Source organism: Acomys russatus, chromosome 20 (genome assembly GCF_903995435.1).
Source record: "Acomys russatus chromosome 20, mAcoRus1.1, whole genome shotgun sequence".
NCBI classification, from domain to species: domain Eukaryota; kingdom Metazoa; phylum Chordata; class Mammalia; order Rodentia; family Muridae; genus Acomys; species Acomys russatus.
The window spans coordinates 47,384,174-47,405,116 of record NC_067156.1 but is presented as its reverse complement, the minus strand read 5'-3'; the positions used below and the strand labels follow the sequence as shown (position 1 = coordinate 47,405,116).

Sequence of the window (20,943 nt, the reverse complement as noted above, 5' to 3'; positions counted from 1 at the left end):
GCTGGAGCTTGGAGCTGTAGCTTTGGACTTCAGCTACCCCTTGGATCAAGTATCTAGGCTCCCATTCCCAGGGCCCCAGATAAGGTCCTGCCTGTGGGGCGTCCTTAATCAACAGAGCCTCGCTGCCTGTCCCAGGGACTAGGGAAGAGATTCAGATGAGTTCTAAGACAGACAAAGTCCCAGATAAAGTCATCCCTTAGATCTCTTGAGGCTCTCCTCTGTACAGGACAGATATTTGTGGGAAATGGGTGCATGTGGAGGTCTGAGAAGGGCTTTGTGGAGTAAGCTGTCTCCTTCCACCTTCATGTGGATTCCTGGATTGAATTCAGGCTGTCAGGTTTATGTGGTGAGTGCCTTTACCCTCTGAGCCACCTTAGCAGCCCAAAATGCTAGTGACATTCTGTGCTGGTAGTAGTCCATTGGCAATAAGGAGCTCCCCTTCTAATGTACGTTAGAATGCATTCATTTATGTGGTTTAGGCGGCACACACTGAGGGCCTGTGTTGCTGTGGGCTCAGTGCCCCTCACCTGCTTGACTGGATTAGCCTTGGGTCACTGGACTGATTTCCCTGGGGATAGGGGAAGGGGCTCACTGCATCTTTCACACTGGACTTCTTCAGTCTCTCCTCTCAGGGTTGACTGTGACTAATTCCCAGCCTTCAAAAGCCACTCCTAGGCCAGACTCCAACCCCTTAGTTTCCTCTGCTCCAGCCACCAGTGATAACCCAGATGGCAAGCAGAAAGCAAAATCCCAACACTCGGCAGACACCACGTTCCCTAAAACCGGTGAGTAGGGAACAGCAGGACATGGGAAGGCAAGGCCAATGGTCCCGGCTTGCCATAGGTGTTAACAGTGCCACCAGTGTCTGTGTTCCATCAAATTCTCTCACATGTGAGCCTCTGGGGTCCTCTGGGAACTGGAGGTACCCTCAAATGCAGCTTGGGCCCAGGCCAGGTTTCCAGCTCTGGAAAGCCTGGGAGCAGGTATACCCAGCCCTTTGGAGACAGTGAAGATGTGACAACTTCTTTGGGCTTGTGGAGGAGACCTTGGATACCATCTGTCCGTCTGTACCAACTTCTTCTACCAGGGTATTGGGTACAGGGACTCAGAATAACTCACACTAGGCCAGCCGCCCTGTTTGGAGGAGATCTGAGCCTGACCTCCAGGGGCTGCTCAGACTCACTCTGCAGCCTTGGCAAGCTCCTGGCCACTTGGGCCCCAGTGTCTTAACCACGCAAGGCAGGTGTAATGCCACCATGCACTGTCAAGAGTATAGCATACAGAAAATCCGTCACCTGACATTTGGAGGGACCCAAGGCAGGGGACTGTCAGGAGTGCTCACACCCCTGCCTTGAAACATCCCATCTTATTCCCCACCCCACTCCAGTCAGCATCTCCTCGAGGCAAACACTGCTAGAGTTTAACCCTGAGCCCAGCATGTAGGAATTGTGTGCTGCACAGGTGACCCACCCCGGAGGCTGGAAGTGCTCGTAGGACCTGAGCTCTGGGCTTGTAACTTCAGCCTTCCAGCACTGGGTCAGAGGCGGAGCTGTTGCTCACTTTCTTCCCCAGTGTTCTTGTCTATGTGAGAGGCGGGTGCGAGCGACAAGGAGACATTTTCGAGGGGGCTGTGGAAGGTTTTTTTAACACATGTAGTCAGCACACAATTATCAAAGGCAAGCAGAGGCGTGGAAAATTCTAAACAAAGGCTGCACCAGAAGTCACTCTGGCAGGCAGTAAACCTGCCTCGTCAGCCACCGATTGCATACACAGCATACTTAGAGTCCCTCAGTCTGCCTCTTACCCCCTGCCTTGATGAGCCAAAGACCCGTTGTGTGTCCACAGACAGAAGCTGAGCGTGGTCCACAGGGCCTTCTCGTGTGTTAGAAATCTATGGTTCATGGCAGAGGGTGCAACCGCTTGTCTAGCTTCTTGTTTTATAGTGGGAAGCAGGCCTTGAGGGGCGGTGACCTGGCCAAAGCCCCTACACTCAATTGATAAAGGCAAGACCTAGAACCCGAGTCACTCATGTCCCACAGGTTGTGCCCTCTGTCTCACTGGCAGACTTCAGCGCCCCCTCCCCCCCCCCAGTTGCATTCTGGGATCATTGTCCATCCCCAGCCATAGCTCAGGTGGAGTTTGTGGTGTGAGGAGATGCAGCAGAGCTGTAAGTTAGAGGTGAGATCCCTGTGTAAGGCGTGAGCACAGGTGATGGATGGACGGGGCAGAGTGATCCCTGGGCCTCGGGTTCATATATTGTGCAAGATCTGTCCCTCGGCTTTCCAGACCTGTGACCTCCAAGACCTGTGATCCGCAGGTAGAAAAGAGGCTCCCTCGGGCCCCACACCTCAGAAACCCAGGAAACCCAAGAAAAGCTCCCCAAGCTCTGCAGCCCCCACCCAGACACTGCCAAACAGCATTACCCAGCGCCTCCTGGAGCAGGCCTGGCCCCTGAGTGAGGCGCAGGTACACGCCTCTGTGGTGAAAGTCCTGACAGAACTGCTAGAGCAGGAAAGGCAGAAGGCCACAGAGGCCATCAAGGAGAGTGGGAAGAAAGGCCAGAAGCGGAAACTACCAGAGAACCAGCTAGCAGCTGGGCCCTCAAAGAGGAAGAAGCAACAGCTGGTGCCTGGGACAAGTGCCATTTCCTCAGAAAAGACCTCCAGGACTTCCAAGGCAAAATCAAAGCCGGACAAAGCGAGTGCTGATGGCAAGGAGAAGCCCGAAAGGCAGCTGGGGGTGAAGGTTGAGAGCGGAGAGCAGAGCGACTCAAAAGGCAAGAAAGAAAAGAAGAAATCCAGTAAGAGTAAGTGCGGGCCTCCCTGGGTGTGCGCTGTGGGGGCAGGGCCCCGCTCCAGCTCTTTATCTCACTCTTTCCACAAAGAACAAGAGTGACAGGCGCCTAGTGGCTAAGTAGATTGCAGAGCTGCATCCCCTGCTGCCACAGCCCAGGGTGGCCCCCTACATGCCCAGCTTCACAAGATGGGGAGCCGAGCAGGGAGCAGAGGTCCATTGCTGCCAGTTCCTGGGGTGCAGAATGTACCTGCATATTCATGCAGGGCCTGTCTTTCCTCTAGATTCAGTTCCTTGGTGAAAGCAGCCATTTGTTGCCCTCCTTGCTGGAACCTGCACCCAGTGGGACTTCCAAGTCACTCTGCCAGCCTTGGGCTGTGGGGCGTTTTGTTTTTCATTTTCTAAATGGTGGGAGGGGTTTTTTTTTTTTTTTTTTTTTTTTTGGTTTTTGAGACAGGGTTTCTCTGTGTAGCCTTGGCTGTCCTGGACTCACTTTGTAGACCAGACTCACAGTGATCCACCTGCCTCTGCCTCCTGAGTGCTGGGATTAAAGGCGTGCGTCACCACGCCTGCTTGTTTTTCATTTTCTAAACAGGGTCAGATACAGAAAGGCCACTTGTGCTGGGCAGTCCCCTCTTTTGTTTTGTGGAAAGACAGGGCCTCCATATATAGCCCTGACCAGCCTGGAATTTACTATGTAGACCAGGCTGTCCTTAAACTCGCAGAAATCCATCTACCTCTGCCTCTTTTTTTTTTTTTTTTACCTCTTCCTCTTGGGTACTAAGATTAAAAGGGTGCCCCACCACACCCCGCATGGAAGCCCTGGGCACTGCCCTTCTATGGCAGGAGTGGGTGAGATGAGAAGAGGCATCTGTCTGGCTACCTGATCTCTCCTGTGTAAGGGCCTGATGCTCCTTGATACCCAGAACCCTATGGGGCTCTGTCTTTTTTTAAATAAATGGGGTGAGGGGGATTGATTAAAGAGAGCTAATTCAAGACTGGATATATAGCTCAGAGTTAGAGAACTTGCATATGTGGTATTGGGGTCCTGGGTTGTGTGGTCCCCAGACAGGAAGAATGGCCCTGAAGGGTATCCTGGCCCCATCAGGGCCCTGGGATGTAGAAGCTGGGAGCTGTCATGGGCCTCCTGACAGTGGCCTACTCAGTGTCAGTGTCTATTGGTCAGAAAGCTCACTTTCTTCCCTCAGAAAAAAAAGACAAGGAAAAAAAGGAAAAGAAAAAAGGAAGAAAGACCTCAGCCAAAGACCCTGACTCACTAATCCAGAAGAAGAAAAAGAAGGTATGTCAAGTTCCTTTGTGGTCTCGGGCCAGGACCATGCCACCTTCTCAAGTTCTAATGAACCTCGTGAGGAAGAGCCAGGGAGGGCTGATTAGGAGAGGCCTCCGCAGAGAGAAGCTGCAGTCAGCATTCGGGTGGGAAGAAGTGGGTGCCTGACCTGCCGAGGAAACAGCCGTCCACTGCATGACCTCAGAGGCTTGTTTGACCCAGGGCTGGGTAGCACAGGAAAGCCTAGCAGTGGGCACTACAGGGGTGTGTATCCTTAGAGGGCCCATGAGGTACCACCCTGCCTCCAGGGAGTCCTGTCCTTGGCAGGTGGGACAGCAGTGGTGAGGAGGCCCCACAAGACTGAGACTTTGTTGCCCTTTTCTCCTCACAGAAGAAGACAACCGAGCCTGCTGTGTAAGTGCCGCCAGCACATAGAAAAGGTACCTGACTGTTCCAACCTTTCTGGGCAGCTGGGTAGGCCCAAAGGGCGGTGGGGGGCGCAGATGACAGACCGACTGCAGTTAAAGCAGCAGCTCAGCAGCGTGCAGAGGATCCACCCTGAGCAAGTCTGGTTGGCTATAAGATAGCTGGCTAGCGAGTGTGCACCACCCCTCCCTTTCCTTGCTTTGTTCCCCCTGGTGGAGATAAAAGTTCTGGAAAGCTCATCAAAGCCTGCTTCATTTTCTTCTAGAGTCTTGGCAGAGTGTAACCATCTCCAGGCCTCTGACCTCTGGCCAGTGTGGATTGGGACTGCCCTCCCTCAAACAGAAGATGGTGACCGGCTCCGGCCAAGCCTCTGAGCCTACAGGGAGGCAGCAGTCCCAGGAGGAGGTGGAATGAAACACACCCTCCTCGCCCCCGCCGAGTGCTGCATAAGATGTGTACAGTATATCTATTTTTTTAAGTGACCCTCGTCTCCTCTTCAAATCTGACATACCCAGAGGCCTCAGGACCTCCTTCCTGCAGACCCAGCAAAGTCCTGCTTATAGTTCATCCCATCCCCTGGATTCCTGGCTTATCCTGAGCCCCTGTCCTATTAAGTTTTTCCAGCATTTTGGGTTTGTTTGTTTGTTTGTTTGTTTGTTTGTTTGTTTGTTTTTTAAGAACTCAAAATAAAAGACTCTAAATGTACAAGTTTGAGTTTCCCATACAGTTACTGACTACTTAGGAAAGAGCGTGGTGGCGCTGGTGCACAGGTCAGCACTCGGGTTCCTTCCCGACTGCATGCCAGGGCCGTAGGTACTGTGAGCACAGCAGTTTGATAAAGAAAAGGCTCCGTGAAGCTCCCTGGAAGGACATGGCCTCTGAGCCTGAGGGGACCTGAAGGTGGGTCAGATGCTGGAGGAGACGGTACAGGTGACCAAGGGACCTTTGTGGATGGAGGTGCTGGAAGACCCAGTATGCCAGGCCGTGAGTTGTCATATATCCAGGGAATAGTTCTGCTGGTGAGGGCTGTAGTGAACAGAGCTGTAGTATATATTGGGTTAATTTCTGATCATTATTCACTCAGCAGAAAAAGAATGGCTGGAGGTCCTGGGCACCCTGCTTTGAGCCTTGGGACACACCAGCCGACAAGGGCAGCCTTTCCCTTCATTGCAAGTGTGTTGGTCCAGATGAGATTGTGCAAGTGTCTCGTTCTGCCGACTCATATAAGTACTTTCAAAGTGGAATAACGTCGCTAACGTTCATTTCTGACTTGCCGTGTGGTAAGGGATCTGCTCCCTTTTCCAGTGATAATGGGCTAGGGCTGGGCGGCCATTGGTCCTGTACAGTCACCCAGCTGGCGGCAGCCCCCACTTGTGTCCTTCCCTGACACCAGGCCCCTGTGTCCACTGCCATCTGTCATCACACTTACGCTGTTCTTAGTACAGAAATGGAATTGGGGACATGAGGAATGGAAGCTGGGACATGAGCTGTGCTTTTCAAACTGAGCAAGAGTCTGTTTCTTTCTGAATGTTAAACAGGCACTGAGTGTGTCTGCGGCCCATTGCCCCAGGCTCCACGGGCCTGAGGACCCAGATGACTAGGTGAAAGGTTTTCTTTGACCTTAGGGATCCCAACTGAAGAGCCAGGAGTAAGCATGTTCTACTTTCTACCTTTTATTGTCACATGAGCCATGATCCTACAGACTGCTGACAAGCTTGGCTGAGCAAGGAACCCAGGGGTTAGCAGGAAGTAAGGGAGGGTTGCTGGGAGGAGGGCCTGGGTTCTTCCTTGAGGAGAAGACAGCAAATGTGTCCAGCCTGGGTTAAGGGTAGGGCATTCCTTATCCCTGTCTGTGGGCCTGCATCTCGGAGCCTCGCGTTGGAGACTGCTAATGGGTCAAAAATGGGGGGGGGGGTGCACCTCGATTTGCCCACTCTGAGCTTTGTGTTCCTTTAGCTAGAAGGCAGCAGGGCCCTCCAGCATCCTCATTCTGTCCTGGTTTTATTTGTCGTGTCCTGGGATGATGAAGCAGACACCAGGCTCAAGCCCCAAAGTGCAGGGAGATGGGAAGTGGGGTGTGACGTCAGGGACTGCAAGAAGGCTAGGGCCCAGGAGAGCGGGGGAGCTGCCGCTGTGCAGAGCTGGCCTGTGTCTTCACAGCATAACTGGGAAGGGAAGCAGAAGTTGATAGGATTGAGTCATCAGTTTGTTGTCCCTGCCTGTCCCTCCCAGCATCTTGGAACTGCAGAGCAGTCAAGGGCCCCACCCCCACCCCCATTGCCCCTGCTGGGCTCAGGTACTCTGCTTCCAGCCACCAACCTGTTCTGTAAAGGCCATTCCAGTGAATGGTGAAGAATGGCCCAGTGTCACACTGCACCACTAGAGTACAGGTGTGGGTGACCCCACCCCTCTCCACCCTCCACGGGTTCCCTTACTTTGGCCCAGATCCTGCTTGGTCACGCCTAGGCCAGAAGTCAGGTCCTCCGGGTCCAGTGGCTCTGCAAAGCATCAGGCTCAGCTGTTACTCTTACCCCACCATACACACACTGTTACTATTGTGCCTTCGGGCATCTTTCCCAGTTAGTATGGCCTTGAGCTTGGCAAAGGAGGTTGCCACAGTATACAGTGTGGTTAGGGGGTACAGTGAGATGGGGCGGGGGCTCTGGGACTCCAGAGTAGGACAGCGTGTGCGTGTGGAGAATGTGAGAGGAGACAAAGGGGAGAGAGGACACACAGGAATGCCCAGGTGGATAAAGGGACAGATGCATGAATGACAGTGGCCGTTGCCAGGGCACAACCAACCCATGTCCTGACCCCATGTATACTAGGAGGGACCTCAGGCCCCTCAGCCTTCCTGGTACTTCCTACTCCGTTAGATTACTGACATGGTGGCCCCTGCTTACCGCTGCAGTTATGACGCCCGCGGCTCTTGGTGTGAGGGACCTCAGTGCCGTTGGGGAACACACACCAGCAGTAGCCAGTGCTCCCGTGGCACTGGAGTGGCATATAGTTACCGTTCTCATCGCACTTGGGACGGAACGCACCAGGGTGGACATCGGGGACATGGCTGACTTCTTCCTGGCACTTGGTCAGTACTGAAGCTACAGGCATGATGAAGACAGTGAGTGAGTGGGCTCTGAGCCAGGATCTCGGCAGAACAGAGACCCACATAACACTGCCATGGGCTAAATGTCTAATCCGAGCTGCTTTCCTTATTCTACCCATTGCATAGATGGAGAAACTGAGGCTCAACGTTGAAACCAGCAAGGTCCAAAAAGAGGGAGAGCATGGCTGCTGGAGTCACTTGCCCCAGAATATAATTATTCTAGCACTCAGAGTTTGTTACAGTTCATACTAGCTCCTATGATTCTGGTTTCTGGAGAGGGGGACACCTCTGGGAGTCTGACCTTCCTGTTACTGGGATAACCCAAGTAGAAATGGGCGCTGCTGTTTGTTGGAGATGCTGGAGGGGAAATTCAAGCATTAGCTAGAAGTTGGTTGAGAGAGCATGTAGCTCTCTTCTATATATTGGAGAAACTGAGGTCCAGGGCAGAATGGGCCACTGGTCTTCCATTTGTGGGACAGAAGCCCTGTGGGACAGGCTTGTCCAGCACTGGATAGCAAGTTAGCGACAGCACCAAGGTAAGAACAAAGCATTCCCTAATGCTTTAGGCCTCAAGCCTCCTATATTGCTGTATTGGGCATCGCTGGTGAGGTGAGAAGTGCCCAGGGAACTTCCTGATTCTGTGATCCTCTGCCTCCCCATGTATTAATGTAGTGCAGGGGCGGCGTCCTTCCAAGAACTCCTGCCTAGTAACGTTTTGAGTTGGTTTTGCTCCAAGACTGAGAGACAAGAGGCCACTGTAGTCTGTGGACACATGTGTGAAAGAACCCACAGACAGGATGTGAGAGTTTCCAAACCCTGAAGGAACAGCCAAGAAGAGACAGGGAGCTGAGAGAATGGGATGCTGTAACAAGCAGGCCAAAACTCCCATCCTGGTACCTTTAGGCTGAATCTCAGTGAGCTTCTCCTCCAGGGAGTTCTTGCTCAGTTCAAACAAGAGCCACTGTTTCATCCAGCTCTCGAAGACCTAACAAGAATAAAGGTAGGTGGTTCAGAGTCAGCACCCTACCCTGCTGGGCTTTTTTACCCTGCCAACAAACTTGGAAGATCAGACAAGCTGAGCATCTCGAGTCCAGCAGCAGCCGAGGTGCCTCTTAAAGACCCACAGGGCTACCAAGAAGAGACTTGATACCTTATGAACATATAAAGGGGGAGGAAGTCCCCCTCAGTCACAGTCATAGGGGAGGGGAGTAAGGGGAAAATGGGAGGGAGGGAGAAATGGGAGGATACAAGGGATGGGATAATCATTGAGATGTAATAAGAATAAATTTATAAAATTTAAAAATTAAAAAAAATATAAAGTATTGCTAAAATCTAGATGTTCTTTGAAAATAAATTCTCCCTGAGGTTAAAAAGTAAAATAAAATAAAATAAAAATCTCTTACATAAGCATAAAAAAAAAAAGACCCACAGGGCTTTTGTGGATGTTAGGAGGCCCTCAGCAGCTCCTAGAGAACCGTTTCCCTAAACCACCCTTTGCCTCTTTTTAGTCCTTGGGCTATTGTAGAAAGAGGACATCCCTGGGGCTGGAGAGATGGTTCAGCGGTTAAAGCACTGGCTGCTCTTCCCGAGGACCTGGGTTCAATTCCCAGCTCACATGACAGCTCACAACTGTCTGTAACTCCTGCTCCAGGGGATCCCTCACATGCAGGCAAAACACCAGTGAACATAAAAAAACAAAATAAGACAAAAACATGTTGGTGCATACCTTTAATCCCAGCACTCGGGAGGCAGAGGCAGGTGGATCCCTGTGAGTTCGAGGCCAGCCTGGTCTACAAAGCGAGTCTAGGACAGCCAAGGCTACACAGGGAGACCCTGTCTCAAAAACAAACAAACAAACAAAGAAGAGGAGGAGAAAAGAGGAAGTTGCAAAAGAAGCTCTTAACCTTCCAGTCCATTCCATCCAGAGAGTTCTTAAGCTGCTTCAGATTCTCTGGGAAGCTTCCCTTCAGCTGTGGTAATGTCAGGGGTCCAGATCTCTGCAGAATGCCAGGGCAAGGGGAAGATTACAAAGAACACTGTAATAGGCAGGGGGAACTGTGCACCCCATGTTCCCAGGTCTTCATTCCGAGGAATAGATGTTAGCCACCAAGCCCGGACCCTGGCCTCAGTGATGGATGGAGAGCACGCAGGAGTGACAGCTACCCAGCTAGGGTCCAGGCCTGCTTCACCAGCACCTCCAGTTGTCTCCTCACAGCCTGTTCTGAAGGTCTCATCTCTGCCTGTCCTCACACAGCCAGCTGCACCTCCCTCCGCCCCTGGTCACTGGGCTGTTAAAAGTTGTTCCCCGCTGTAGGCCACGAACACTGCCTAGAGCCTGGCACAGAGCAGGCATGTGCAATATTAATCTGGGAAGGAGAATGAGGACCAAGACTTGGACCTTAATTTTTTTTTCCACCTCAAAAATGAGGCTAGAAGCCGGGCGGTGGTGGCACACACCTTTAATCCCGGCACTTGGGAAGCAGAGGCAGGCAGATCACTGGGAGTTCAAGGTCAGCCTGGTCTACAAAGCGAGTCCAGGATAGTCAAGGCTACACAGAAAAACCCTGTCTCAGAAAAAAAAAAAAAAAAAAAATGAGGCTGGAGCCTGGCCTAGTGGTGTACACATTTAACCCCAGCACTCAGGAGGCAGAGGAAAGCAACTTTCAAGGTCAAGGGCCTTAAAAAAAAAAAAAAAAGTGAGGGGGGGGCAGGGCTGGAGAGATGGCTCAGCAGTTAAGAGCACTGACTGCTCTTCCAGAGGTCATGAGTTCAATTCCCAGCAACCACATGGTGGCTCACAACCATCCATAATGTGATCTGATGCCCTCTTCTGGCCTGCAGATGTACATGCAGGCAAAGCACTGTGTATGTAATAAATAAATAAATAAATAAATCTTAAAAAAAAAAAAGATCAAGGGCAAGTTCCAAGACTGCATAGACACTTATCTCAAGGAGGCTACGGTTCTGGGCTCTATGCAGCATTCGTGTGTTGAGTTGATGGTGCACCTAGCATGTGAGCAAGGGCCAGAGTCCCATGTGGACCAGGGTACGGCCCACTGGCTCTGACACTCACCATAAGCAGGTGCATCACATGGTCCTGGGTCATGTTGCCGTACTTGGTAGCATTCTGCACAGGCTGCGGAAAAAACAAGAGAGTTACCAACAAAGGTTGAGATGTGGGACATGTGGGGCATCAGCTGAAGTCCAGTAAGAGTCAGGTCCATCCACTCAACAGCTCAGACCTGCCACCTCCTAACATGGGAGCCCAGCCACTCACTCCCTTTCTGCCTCCATGTCCTCACTGGTCAGACTAGTATAGGCTTTTCAAGGCCTTGACAATAGCAGTTTTGTTTTTTAAAACCCTCCCATGTGCCCCTTCCTTTTCTCCTTCAAAGTCATGGCCTCTTTTTTCATTAATTGTTATTGCTTACATATATGTTTATTGATATACACATTTATATCTAAATAAAATACATAATGCAACCTGTATGTATGTTTTCAGTACTTCCCCCTGGCTAAGGTAGAATAGTTTATGAGTGACAGCATCATTGCTCTCAAAGGCTGGAGGAGGTAAGGGACTATGGGATGCTGTGGAAGATTAAGAGGCACTTTGTAAGTTGCGGAACTGGCCCCCTCTCCCCACCAGGGTAGCCCCAAGAGTTCCGGCCTCCATCACCCTGGCAAACCTCTCTGAGATGGGCCCTGCTTCTCCCCAGCAGTTAGGACCTCGCTTCCTTGTCAGCTATTACCCTTTGGCCCTCCCCTTCGGCACCTGCCCTCTGCCTACACCAGATAGTATTTTCTTCCTGCCACCTTCCTTACCCCGTGCAGCATCCTTTCCATGGACATTGGCCGCATCAGCAAGGGAGTAGCCATCCGCATCTGGCTCATAGGTTTGGCCGCTGTGGGGCAGGGAAGACAGAATGAGTCAAGGTCCGAGGGAGAAGGGCACCCAGGGGTTAAAATCTGAAACCCAGGGATTGGGGGGAAGGAGAGGGCGAGGGCTAGATGGAGAAATGGGGTCTGTGGGGTGAGGAATGGTGAAATGGTCAGGACAGGTGGAGCACGCACATTTAGGAAGCTTCATGCGAAGGCTCTCCAGTTGCAGATTCTGGGAGGTGACAGTCAGCTTGTCGAGCCGGCCTTGCTGCTCGTACAGGAAGTAAGCAGTGGTGGCCTGCCCAGCCAAAAGCAGAGCCACCAGGACAGAAAAGCCTGTGTACAGGGCTCCGCGGCTGCACCTGTTGTGGGGGTGACATATGAGAGTGATCTGGAGGCTGGCTCAGGGTGGGGCCGTATGCCCAGACCAAGCCCTCTCAGACAATGTGTCCCCACTGTGTCCTCTCAGCTTACATCAAGCCCCCCAATAGCCTGCTACATAGGAGAAAACATCCCCCACCCGTCCTGCTGACCACCAATGGCCTTCCCAGGTAGAAATCAGATCCACCAGGGGCCCAAGCTTCGACGTGAAGGAGAATGAGTTCCTTGCCTCCTCTGGGTTTTGGTGTCCTGTCTGTGCAGTGACAAGGTAAAGTGGAGTGCCCTCCCTCTCCCCACGGAGATCCGAGGAGCAGAGCCCCCCTCAAAGGGAAAGGGTTTGGTTTTGTTTTCTTATATATTTGTTTGTTTGTTTGTTTAGTTGGCAGAAAAATGCCATCTCTAATCCCGCAGTGACGTCAGGTTTAAAGAGAAAAGGGAAGGGCGACCCACAAAGAACGCGCATACATTGAAAAAGAGAAGTGGAGCCTAGTCATTTTACATGTGGAGTTGGGAGGAACCAGGTTACCAGGCTGGAGCAGCGCCAGGAATCCTGGGCTCCAGAGTCCCTCTGTCCCAGGGGTCCCTGGAAATCTGAACAAGTCTTCACTAGTCTCCCAGCTCTGTCATGTGTCACATGAGTAACCCTCACCCCACCCCACCCCCAGGATTCTAAACTTTGGTTCTTCCCCAACATGTATACATCTGTGCGTGCCTACATGCGCATGTATATGTAGGTGCACATGTGTGCATGTGTGTGTGGAGACCGCTTTAGAGATTTTCTTCGATTACTTTCCACCTTATTTTTTGAGGCAGGGTCTCTCCCAGAACCTGGAGCTCAAAGATTTAGCTATACTGTCTCCCCCAACAAGCCCCAGGGTCCTCTTGTCTCTGCTCCCCAATACTAGGATTACAGGTGCTTGCTTTTCAAATGGGCGATGGAGATTTAAAATTAGGGCCTCACGCTCACATAGCAAGCAGTTTATTAACTGAGCCATCTTCCCAGCACAGTTTTCTTTTTTAAAAGATCTTACTATGGCCATGGAAGCATCTTGTAGTAACATCCACCTTGGGGGAATTCAGCAGCAACACAGATGCCTAGGTCTGGATGAATGTCTCATGCTCGTGGGTGGCCAGACCTTCAGACCTCAGGACCCCTTACATAGTTTTTGGGCTTTGAATAATGTTTTGGGGTACATGCACGTGTTACAGTATGGAACATAAGGCTTGTGACTCCGGACCCTGAAAGTTCCAGTCCTTTCTTCCCCCACTTACCCCTTGAGTGGGAAGAACTATTGTCACCCTGCTGTTGTTTGAACACGTTCCCTTTAAAATTCAAGTGCTTTTGTAAATGGAGTCAGGCATCCTTGTAAGAAAGCTTAACAGAGGGAGTTGGTCTCCTGCCTTTCCACTGCCATTTCTTTACAACACAGCAAGAAACTTATCGTCAGAGATGCCAGCACTTTTTTGATTTGGAATCCCCAGCCTCTGTAGCTGTGGGAAATAAACCTCTGGATTTTTAAAATCTAGATAAATAACCCCATCTGTGGTTTTCTATTGTAGTAACAACAGAGTCAGACTAAGACAGAGTCCATTAGAAATTCTCAGGATGAGTCTGCATCTTGCCTACTCCAGCAACCAGGAAGGGTGATTTAGGAAACTCCAGAAGACCTGTCTGCCTAGTAACTTATGATGTCATAAACACAGCTAATTCTCATTGGCTGTATGCTTGCCAACCCACTGTATTTCCTGAGCCAAGGGCTGGCCCAAGGAAGACTTATTTTGGAAGGAGAAAGCAAAAACTCTTTTTGGGGGGAAGGGAGACCAGACAGGAATGGGGAGAAGTTCAACTTCGGGGCCTTCTGAAGGAAGATGTAGTTTGGCTCAAGGTCTTTGCTTTATTTTCTACTGGGTGACTCCTGGGACCCCTGAACCTCTCTGCTACCCCATACTCAGATCTAATCCCAGCTCTACCTCCTACCACATGAGCTTGGGGAAAGCCACATCCCCCCCCCCTTCGCTGAACTTCAGTCTTTCAGAGGGCCAGAGGGCACAGGTTGAATTGAAGGTGAGAGCAGGAATCCATAGTGGCATCCTGCCTTTTGCTTGCCTAACTCTGGGACCATGAGCAAGTTGACACTTCTGCATGTGAAGCAGGTAAGAGCTTGGAATGAGAGATTGTTAAATAACATAGAGATGAACTACTTGGCTCCACACTTAACACACTTTTATCAATACTAATTGCTCTCAGGGAGGCCACTATCAATAATAACGGTGCCCTCCGGGAGGCTAGATGTCGACTCTAGCATCGGCCCTCCTTCCTCTTTTATTTAGTTTATTATTATCTTGTTTTTCTGAGATGGTCTCATGTGAATGAGGCTGGCTTTGAACCCCAAATGCTGGGGCTATAGGCATACACAGTCACATCCAGCCTCTTATGCCTGCCTGGGCTTTGGTTCTTCTGATTGAGTGCCAACTCTTGGCGCCTCCTGGTTTTACTTCCTCCTTTGTACTTCCTCCTTGTTTAATTAAAAGGGGCGGGGGGGAGTAGTTGGCTAAAGTCAGAAACCAACCAGAACTATCAGAATCATGACACACATGTTGCTAGGTAGAAGTGTGCACAAAAACGCCCCAAAGCAAACCCTGTCAGAAATGGCTGAGAGCTTAAGGCCTGAATCAGTTTTAGAAGCAGGGACTGAACTGAAGTGAAAAGCAGACATGGATTTGATGAAGAGGCACCCTCTCTGAACGCAGCCCTCACTGAGTGGCCTGAGCTCAGAAGGCTTCCATCTCCCCTCTCCACAAAGGAGGCCCCGAAAGGACCCAGACAGGAGAATAACCTCAGACTAGTCCTGGTTCAAATGCTCTGTCCAACACTCACCAGCTGAGATAACCTGGAAGTTATTCATGAAGATGAACTCACGTTCCTTTATGTAAAACGCCAACCACGGTGTGCACACCATTAATCCCAACACTCAGGAGGCAGAGGTAAGGAAATCTGTTAGTTCAAGGCCAGCCTGGTCTACACTGTGAGTTCCAGCCCAGGCTACATAGTGAGACCAGCCTTAAAATTTTTAAATGGCAAGGGCAGGGGGAGATAATAAAAATGTTCAATGCCTAGCTACAGTAACTGTAAGAATTAAGATAGTTTATAGCTTGCTTATTATTACAATGATGGTCATGAGCATCTGAGAACTGGGGGAAAGTACACAATAGATGAACTGTTCTTATAGCCGTTGCTACTAAGAAAGAGGTTATAAAAAAGAAAAAAGTAGGCTGGGCATGGTGGCACACGCCTTTACTCCCAGCACTCAGAGGCTGAGGCAGGTAGATCACTGTGAGTTCGAGGCCAGCCTGGTCTACAAAGCAAATCCAGGACAGCCAAGGCTAACACAGAGAGACCCTGTTTCGAAAAGCCAAAAGAAAAAGAAAAAAGGAAGAAGCTATGATTTGTCTGCAGTCACCTATGACAGCAGTAAAAGTTTCCCTGAAATTCCCCATTGCTCTAGTAATCCATATCTGGTTACCTTCTTCCCAGAACACAATTCTTGTGCTTTCTCTCAGAGCCTCTCTCAAACCCCTTTCTGCCTGGAAACAGATGACGTCACATCTAGTTTTACTTCCCCATAGACAGAAAATCAGCTTTGACCGCTTCAGGGTGTGTTGGGGCGGGGGGGGGGGGGGGGGGGGAGAACAGGACAAGAGGGCAGGTGAATTCTAACACTGTTTAAGGGGTTTTGGGGGCAGGAGGCATAAGACTGGGGTCTTTTGGAGGCTAGGAGCCCAGTGCAATCTGCATGGCACTGGTGCCTTTTAACACAAAGCACTGAGCCCCTTCCACACAGGTAACAAGAGCAGCTTCTCCTTTTCCCTGAGCAGCTGCTAGGATGGCAGTCACCACCACCCCCCTTTCCCCCCACACGCAGAAAGGCTGATCCGTTTCAGGTGTGGACTTGGGTATAGTGAGGCTCTGCCTTAGCAGTTATGGAAGTTCTGTGTGGAGACTCTTTCGTTGTCCTCAGAAATGATTTCCAGCAGAACCAGTTTCCAAACTGGAGGCTAGGAGACCAAACAAGCTTAGAGGGGGAAAGGGAGAAACACTACAGTCTTAAGTCTTCTGACCTGGAGTCATGGCCCAGCTTCAGAGAACTCTGGGGAGTAAATCCAGGGTTCTCTTAACACAAGTCCTAAAGGAAGCCCTGGGTTTACAGAGGGGAAGTAGCTAAGATATTGCTAAGGTTGCGGGGGGGGGCGGGGGGGGGAAACGGAACACAAAATTACTCAGAGCCAAGTGTGGTGGCCTTTAATCCAGCACTTGGGAGGCAGAAGCAGGCAGATCTCTGTAAATTCGGGGTCAGCCTGGTCTACATAATGAGTTCCATTATGTATGAGTTGTATTAAAAAAAAAAAAAAAAAAAACTGTCTCCAAAAAAAAAAAAAAAAAAAAAAAAACTGTCTCACTCAGAAAGTTAATGCTCAAGTTGGCTATTCAAGGCAGCCTTCCTGCAGCTCAGCACACTGTCCCTCCCCAGGCCTGTATTCTGTGCTTCCACAACTGAGGGCTTCCTGCTGCTACACACACATACCTCTCTGGGGCTCTAGGGCGCTGGCCCAGCATGGGCGTCTGCTCGTGGTTAGAGATGAGGTCACGCTGATCGTCCATGGCTCTGGCCTCTAGTCTTCCCCACAGGTGCTGCTGCTGCTGCTGCTGCTGCTGCTGCTGCTGCTGCTGCTGCGAGTCTGGGACCCTTGAGCCCCAGGATCACCTCTTGAAGCTGATGCTTGGAGGAATCTGATTCGTCCACAGCAGGTAACTCCGCCCACGTGGTAGATGTGGAAGTGAAAGCCACAAATCTGGAAATACCCCACTCACTCAAAAGCTGCCCTCTCTAGGCAGGATGGGGGGAGTACCCTAAGCAGGTAGGAAGGCCTGTGTGATCTCATTGGCTGGCCAGGGCTTTCATCACTTGTTACTAGGCAGACCTCTGGATTCATAAGGCTCTTTGGATGGTTCTAGAAACAGACTTTCTCCCCAGACAGAAAAACATTTTGAGGCAGAAAGTGCCTTTGTCTACCCTTTCTCTATGGATAAAAGAAAGAGGAAAGGGCCTTAGACAAATCCTCTTCTCTCTGGTCCACATGCCATCTCCATGTTGGAGTCGTAGTGACACTTGCCATTACGACTAAGCCATGCTTGTGAGGCACTGTGATCAAATCGTAACTGGTCATGTTTTATAGGATCTTTGCAGTGTCTTAGAGGAAGGTGCCTTTTCCTGGGTTTCAGGTGGAGGTTGCGGTGCAGAGAGGCTATGTGTGCCTAGGCTGGCACACGCAGGCAGAGATGGATGGAGCCTGGGTTCTTAGCCTTCTCTTCTGCTGCTCAGGGCTCAGACTGCATAGTGCCCATGTGACAGGGAGTGAGGTAAGAGAGGCTGGTGATAAAGGGTGCCCTGGAGATTTAACTGTACTGACAAGATTTTAGCAGCCACACCTGTACCTACAATGTGACATGGTAAGAAAGATCTCTAGAGGCCTGGCAGTGGTGGCGCAAAAGCCTTTAATCCCAGCACTTGGGAGGCAGAGGCAGGAGGACCTCTGAGAGTTCAAGGCTAGCCTGGTCTACAAAGTGAGTTCCAGGATAACCAGGGCCACACACAGAGAAACCCTGTCTCGAAAAATCAAAAAAAGAAAAAAGAAGAAAGAAAAGAAAAAAAGATCTTTAGTCCCTGTGCTTGGTCTCTGACAAAAGAGCCACTAAGGCCTTGGGGTCCAGAGTGGTAAGGGCATTCTGTTGTTTTAGAGAGAGCCTCATGCAACCCAGGCTGGCCTCAAACTCACTAAGAAGCTGAGATGACTGAGTTTCTGATCTTCCTGCCTCTGCTTGCTGAGTGCTGGATTACCCTTGCTCACCACCATGCCAAGTTTACGCGGTGCTGGGGATTGTGGTGGAGAATAAGGTAAAAAGAGCTTTCTTCTTATTCTTAGCTATCAATGTATTGGTTTACTTGGTGATTTCTGAAAAGCCCTGCTGGTCCTGCCTATTTGCCAAGAGTGACGTCACTTGCTCCCTGAAACCCGGAGAAACAGCTGAAACAAGGTGTTGCTGCCCCTAGCAACCTGGGGACTGCCGCGTGTGCGTGTGTTTCTGTATCATCTTACTGGCCAGCCCTCCCCACCTTGTGGTCTGAGAGCATAAGACGAGGACACAAACTAGAGCCAGTACCAAAGGCCTTCAGGAGCTATCCTGGCTTCCGTCCACTGGCGACATTGCCTCTCTTCCACTCCCACTGGTGTCAGAGTGTCTTTCACAAAATCCCCACAAAGGTTGAACCCAGGCCTTCTTTCATCACAGACAAACACTCTACCAACTTATCTCCATCCCCAGCCAAGAATATATTCTTGTATGTTAGCTAAGCTGGAGGTTTGCTGCCAGAGGGACCAACCACCTGATGAGAGAGAGACAGACAGACAGACAGACAGACAGACAGACAGACAGAGACAGAGAGACAGAGAGATAGAGACAGACAGAGACAGAGAGACAGAAAGAGAGAAAAATGTATTGAGGCAGGTGGTGGTGCACACCTTTAATCCCAGCATTTAGGAGGCAGAGGTAAATTGATCTCTGAGTTTGAGGCCAGCCTTGCCTACAAAGTGAGTTCCAGGAGAGCTAGGACTACACAGAGAAACCCTGTCTTGAAAAACAAAAAAACAAAAACAAACAAATAAAACAAAAAAATTAACAATCTAGAAAGGCCAATAGCCATGTCAGAGTTCTAGAAACAAGGAACAGAAAAAATAGAGGGCGAGTAAGTTACCAGTGACGTACCTCAATACAATTCTCAGAAGTCAAGATCTTAAATTTCCAAACTGAAAGGATCCAGTGAATACTGAGGACAAGATAAAAAAATAATAATAATTTCACAGCTGGGTGGTGGTGGTGCACCTCCCCTTTTGATACTAGCACTTAGGAGGCAGAGGTAGGTAGATCTTTGAGTTCAAGGCCAGCCTGGTCTACATAGAGAGTTCCAGGACAGGCAGGGCTACACAGAGAAACCCTACCTTGAAAAGCAAATAATGGCCGGGCGGTGGTGGCGCACTCCTTTAATCCTAGCACTTGGGAGGCAGAGGCAGGTGGATCGCTGTGAGTTCGAGGCCAGCCTGGTCTACAAAGCGAGTCTGGGACAGCCAAGGCTACACAGAGAAACCCTGTCTTGAAAAATCAAAAAAAGAAAAAAAGAAAAAAGAAAAAAAAAAGAAAAGCAAATAATGATAATAATTCCACACCAAGGCATATATCATCATGAAGTTTCAGAAAAGTAAAGACTAAGAATGTTCTGTGAATTTTCAGGAAGAGAAAAATGAGATTCTGACATCAAAATGTCTTTAAGTTTCTTAATTATGACTCTGGAAACCACAGATAATGGAATAATGCCTTCAAAATCCCATGGGAAAAATCATTTCCATCCTAAAATCTTCACTGAGACAAAGCATCACAGAGATGTGTAATAGCTTCTCATCACTGTAACAAAATACATAATGAAAGTAACTTCAGAAAGGAAGTAGAGGCAGGCAGCTCTCTGTGAGTTCAAGGCCAGCCTGGTCTACAGAGACAGGACAGCAAGGGCTACACAGGGAAGCCGTGTCTTGAGAACAAAACAAAGCCGGGCGTTGGTTGTGCACAACTTTAATCCCAGCACTCGAGAGGCAGAGGGAGGCACATCACTCTGCGTTCGAGGCCAGCCTGGTCTACCAAGTAAGTTCTAGGACAGCCAAGGCTACACAGAGAAACCCTGTCTAGAAAAAACAAAACAAAACAAAAAATAAACAAACCAGGAGGAAAAAGAAAAAAGAAGAGGAGGAGGGAGCCTGGTTTAGCTGTTCATTTTTAATTCTACTACTAAGCAGACAGTAGGCAACTAAGGAACACTGACAGAGTATCCGTGAGTTCAAGGATAGCCAGAACAACACATTAGTGAGAGCCTGTCTCAAAAAAAGAAATGCTGGGAGCTGGAGAGACAGCTAAGTGGTTAAGAGCACTGTCTGCTCTTCCAAAGTTCCTGAGTTCAATTCCCAGCAACCATATGGTGGCTCACAACCATCTATGATGAGATCTGGTGCCCTCTTCTGGCATGCAGGTGTACATGCATGCAGAGCATTCATATAAATAAATACATTTTTTAAAAAAGTGTTAGCCAGGTGTGGTAGCACAAGCCTTTAATCCCAACACCCTGGGAGGCAGAGGCAGGAGGCAGGAGGATCACTGTGAATTGGAGGCCAGCCTGATCCAGGACAGGTAAGGCTACACAGAGAAATCCTATCTCAGAAAAACAAAAATAAATAAATAAATAAATAAATAAATAAAAAGGAGTGTTGACAAAGAATTTCAGGCAAGGGAACTGGAGAGATGGCTCAGAGGTTAAGAGCACTGTCTGCTCTTCCAGAGGTCTTGAGTTCAATTCCCAGCAAACACATGGTGGCTCACAACCATCTATAATTTGATATGATGCCTCTTCTGGCCTGCAGGTGCACATGCAGGTAGGGCACTTATATACATATAAGTAAATAAATAAATAAATCTTTAAAAAGAAAAAGAGTTACAGGCAAAAAAGGAATGCTGAGAGAAAAAATAGTCTTCCTCAGAGAAGTGTCCCCAGTTGGTTAACCAACACTAAGTGCTCAGCCTTAGAATCATATACGTAAAGTAACATTATACAGAGCAGGTTGTATTTAAATGTTTAAGATATACACATATAATTTACATATTTATCTATTTAGGACACATAATGTAAACAATCAAAGAAACAGAAGTCATGAATTTGAGTCCCAACACCCAGGGTGGGCTGGATAATAGCCCCCTCCAAGACTCCTAGCAGGACCAAGGCTCACAGCCCCCCCAGATGTCATACAGACTCACTGGCCAGCAGGGGCTCCCTGCTTCAGGGGCTCCTGCCTGCGTGGGAGGGACGCAGAAGCAGGAAGACTTGAATGGCACACCCTCATGGGGAGGTAAGGGAGAATCCAGTTCTCCAATGTAGGCAAGAGTCTGACTCAAAGGGGTAAAGGAACTGACTCC

At 49.7% G+C, this 20,943-nt stretch overlaps 2 protein-coding genes across 3 annotated transcripts in view; one reads left to right on the top strand and one right to left on the bottom strand.

The window, feature by feature from the left end:
- Tcof1 (treacle ribosome biogenesis factor 1) overlaps window positions 1-4,833 on the top strand; it is a 33,908-nt gene extending 29,075 nt beyond the window's left edge. The window contains 5 exon segments of the mRNA XM_051163361.1: window positions 620-785; window positions 2,318-2,806; window positions 4,002-4,093; window positions 4,473-4,521; window positions 4,773-4,833. Of these exon segments, the coding sequence (XP_051019318.1) occupies window positions 620-785; window positions 2,318-2,806; window positions 4,002-4,093; window positions 4,473-4,499 (774 nt within the window). The 3' untranslated portion in view covers window positions 4,500-4,521; window positions 4,773-4,833.
- A 1,583-nt stretch (window positions 4,834-6,416) lies between these two features.
- On the bottom strand, window positions 6,417-16,626 carry Cd74 (CD74 molecule). 2 transcript variants are annotated; one of them, XM_051163357.1, is made up of 9 exons: window positions 16,457-16,626; window positions 11,685-11,854; window positions 11,436-11,515; window positions 10,687-10,749; window positions 9,518-9,610; window positions 8,511-8,598; window positions 7,411-7,608; window positions 6,943-7,005; window positions 6,417-6,672 (listed from the first exon to the last, which is right to left on the bottom strand). In XM_051163357.1, the coding sequence occupies exons 1-9, from the start codon at window positions 16,531-16,533 to the stop codon at window positions 6,662-6,664; spliced, it is 843 nt and encodes a 280-aa protein (XP_051019314.1). In that variant the 5' UTR covers window positions 16,534-16,626; the 3' UTR covers window positions 6,417-6,661. The 2 variants fall into 2 exon arrangements, with proteins under 2 accessions (XP_051019314.1, XP_051019315.1); XM_051163358.1 differs by lacking the exon at window positions 7,411-7,608 and having other exon boundaries at window positions 16,457-16,624.
- Between the last annotated feature and the right edge of the window lie 4,317 nt (window positions 16,627-20,943).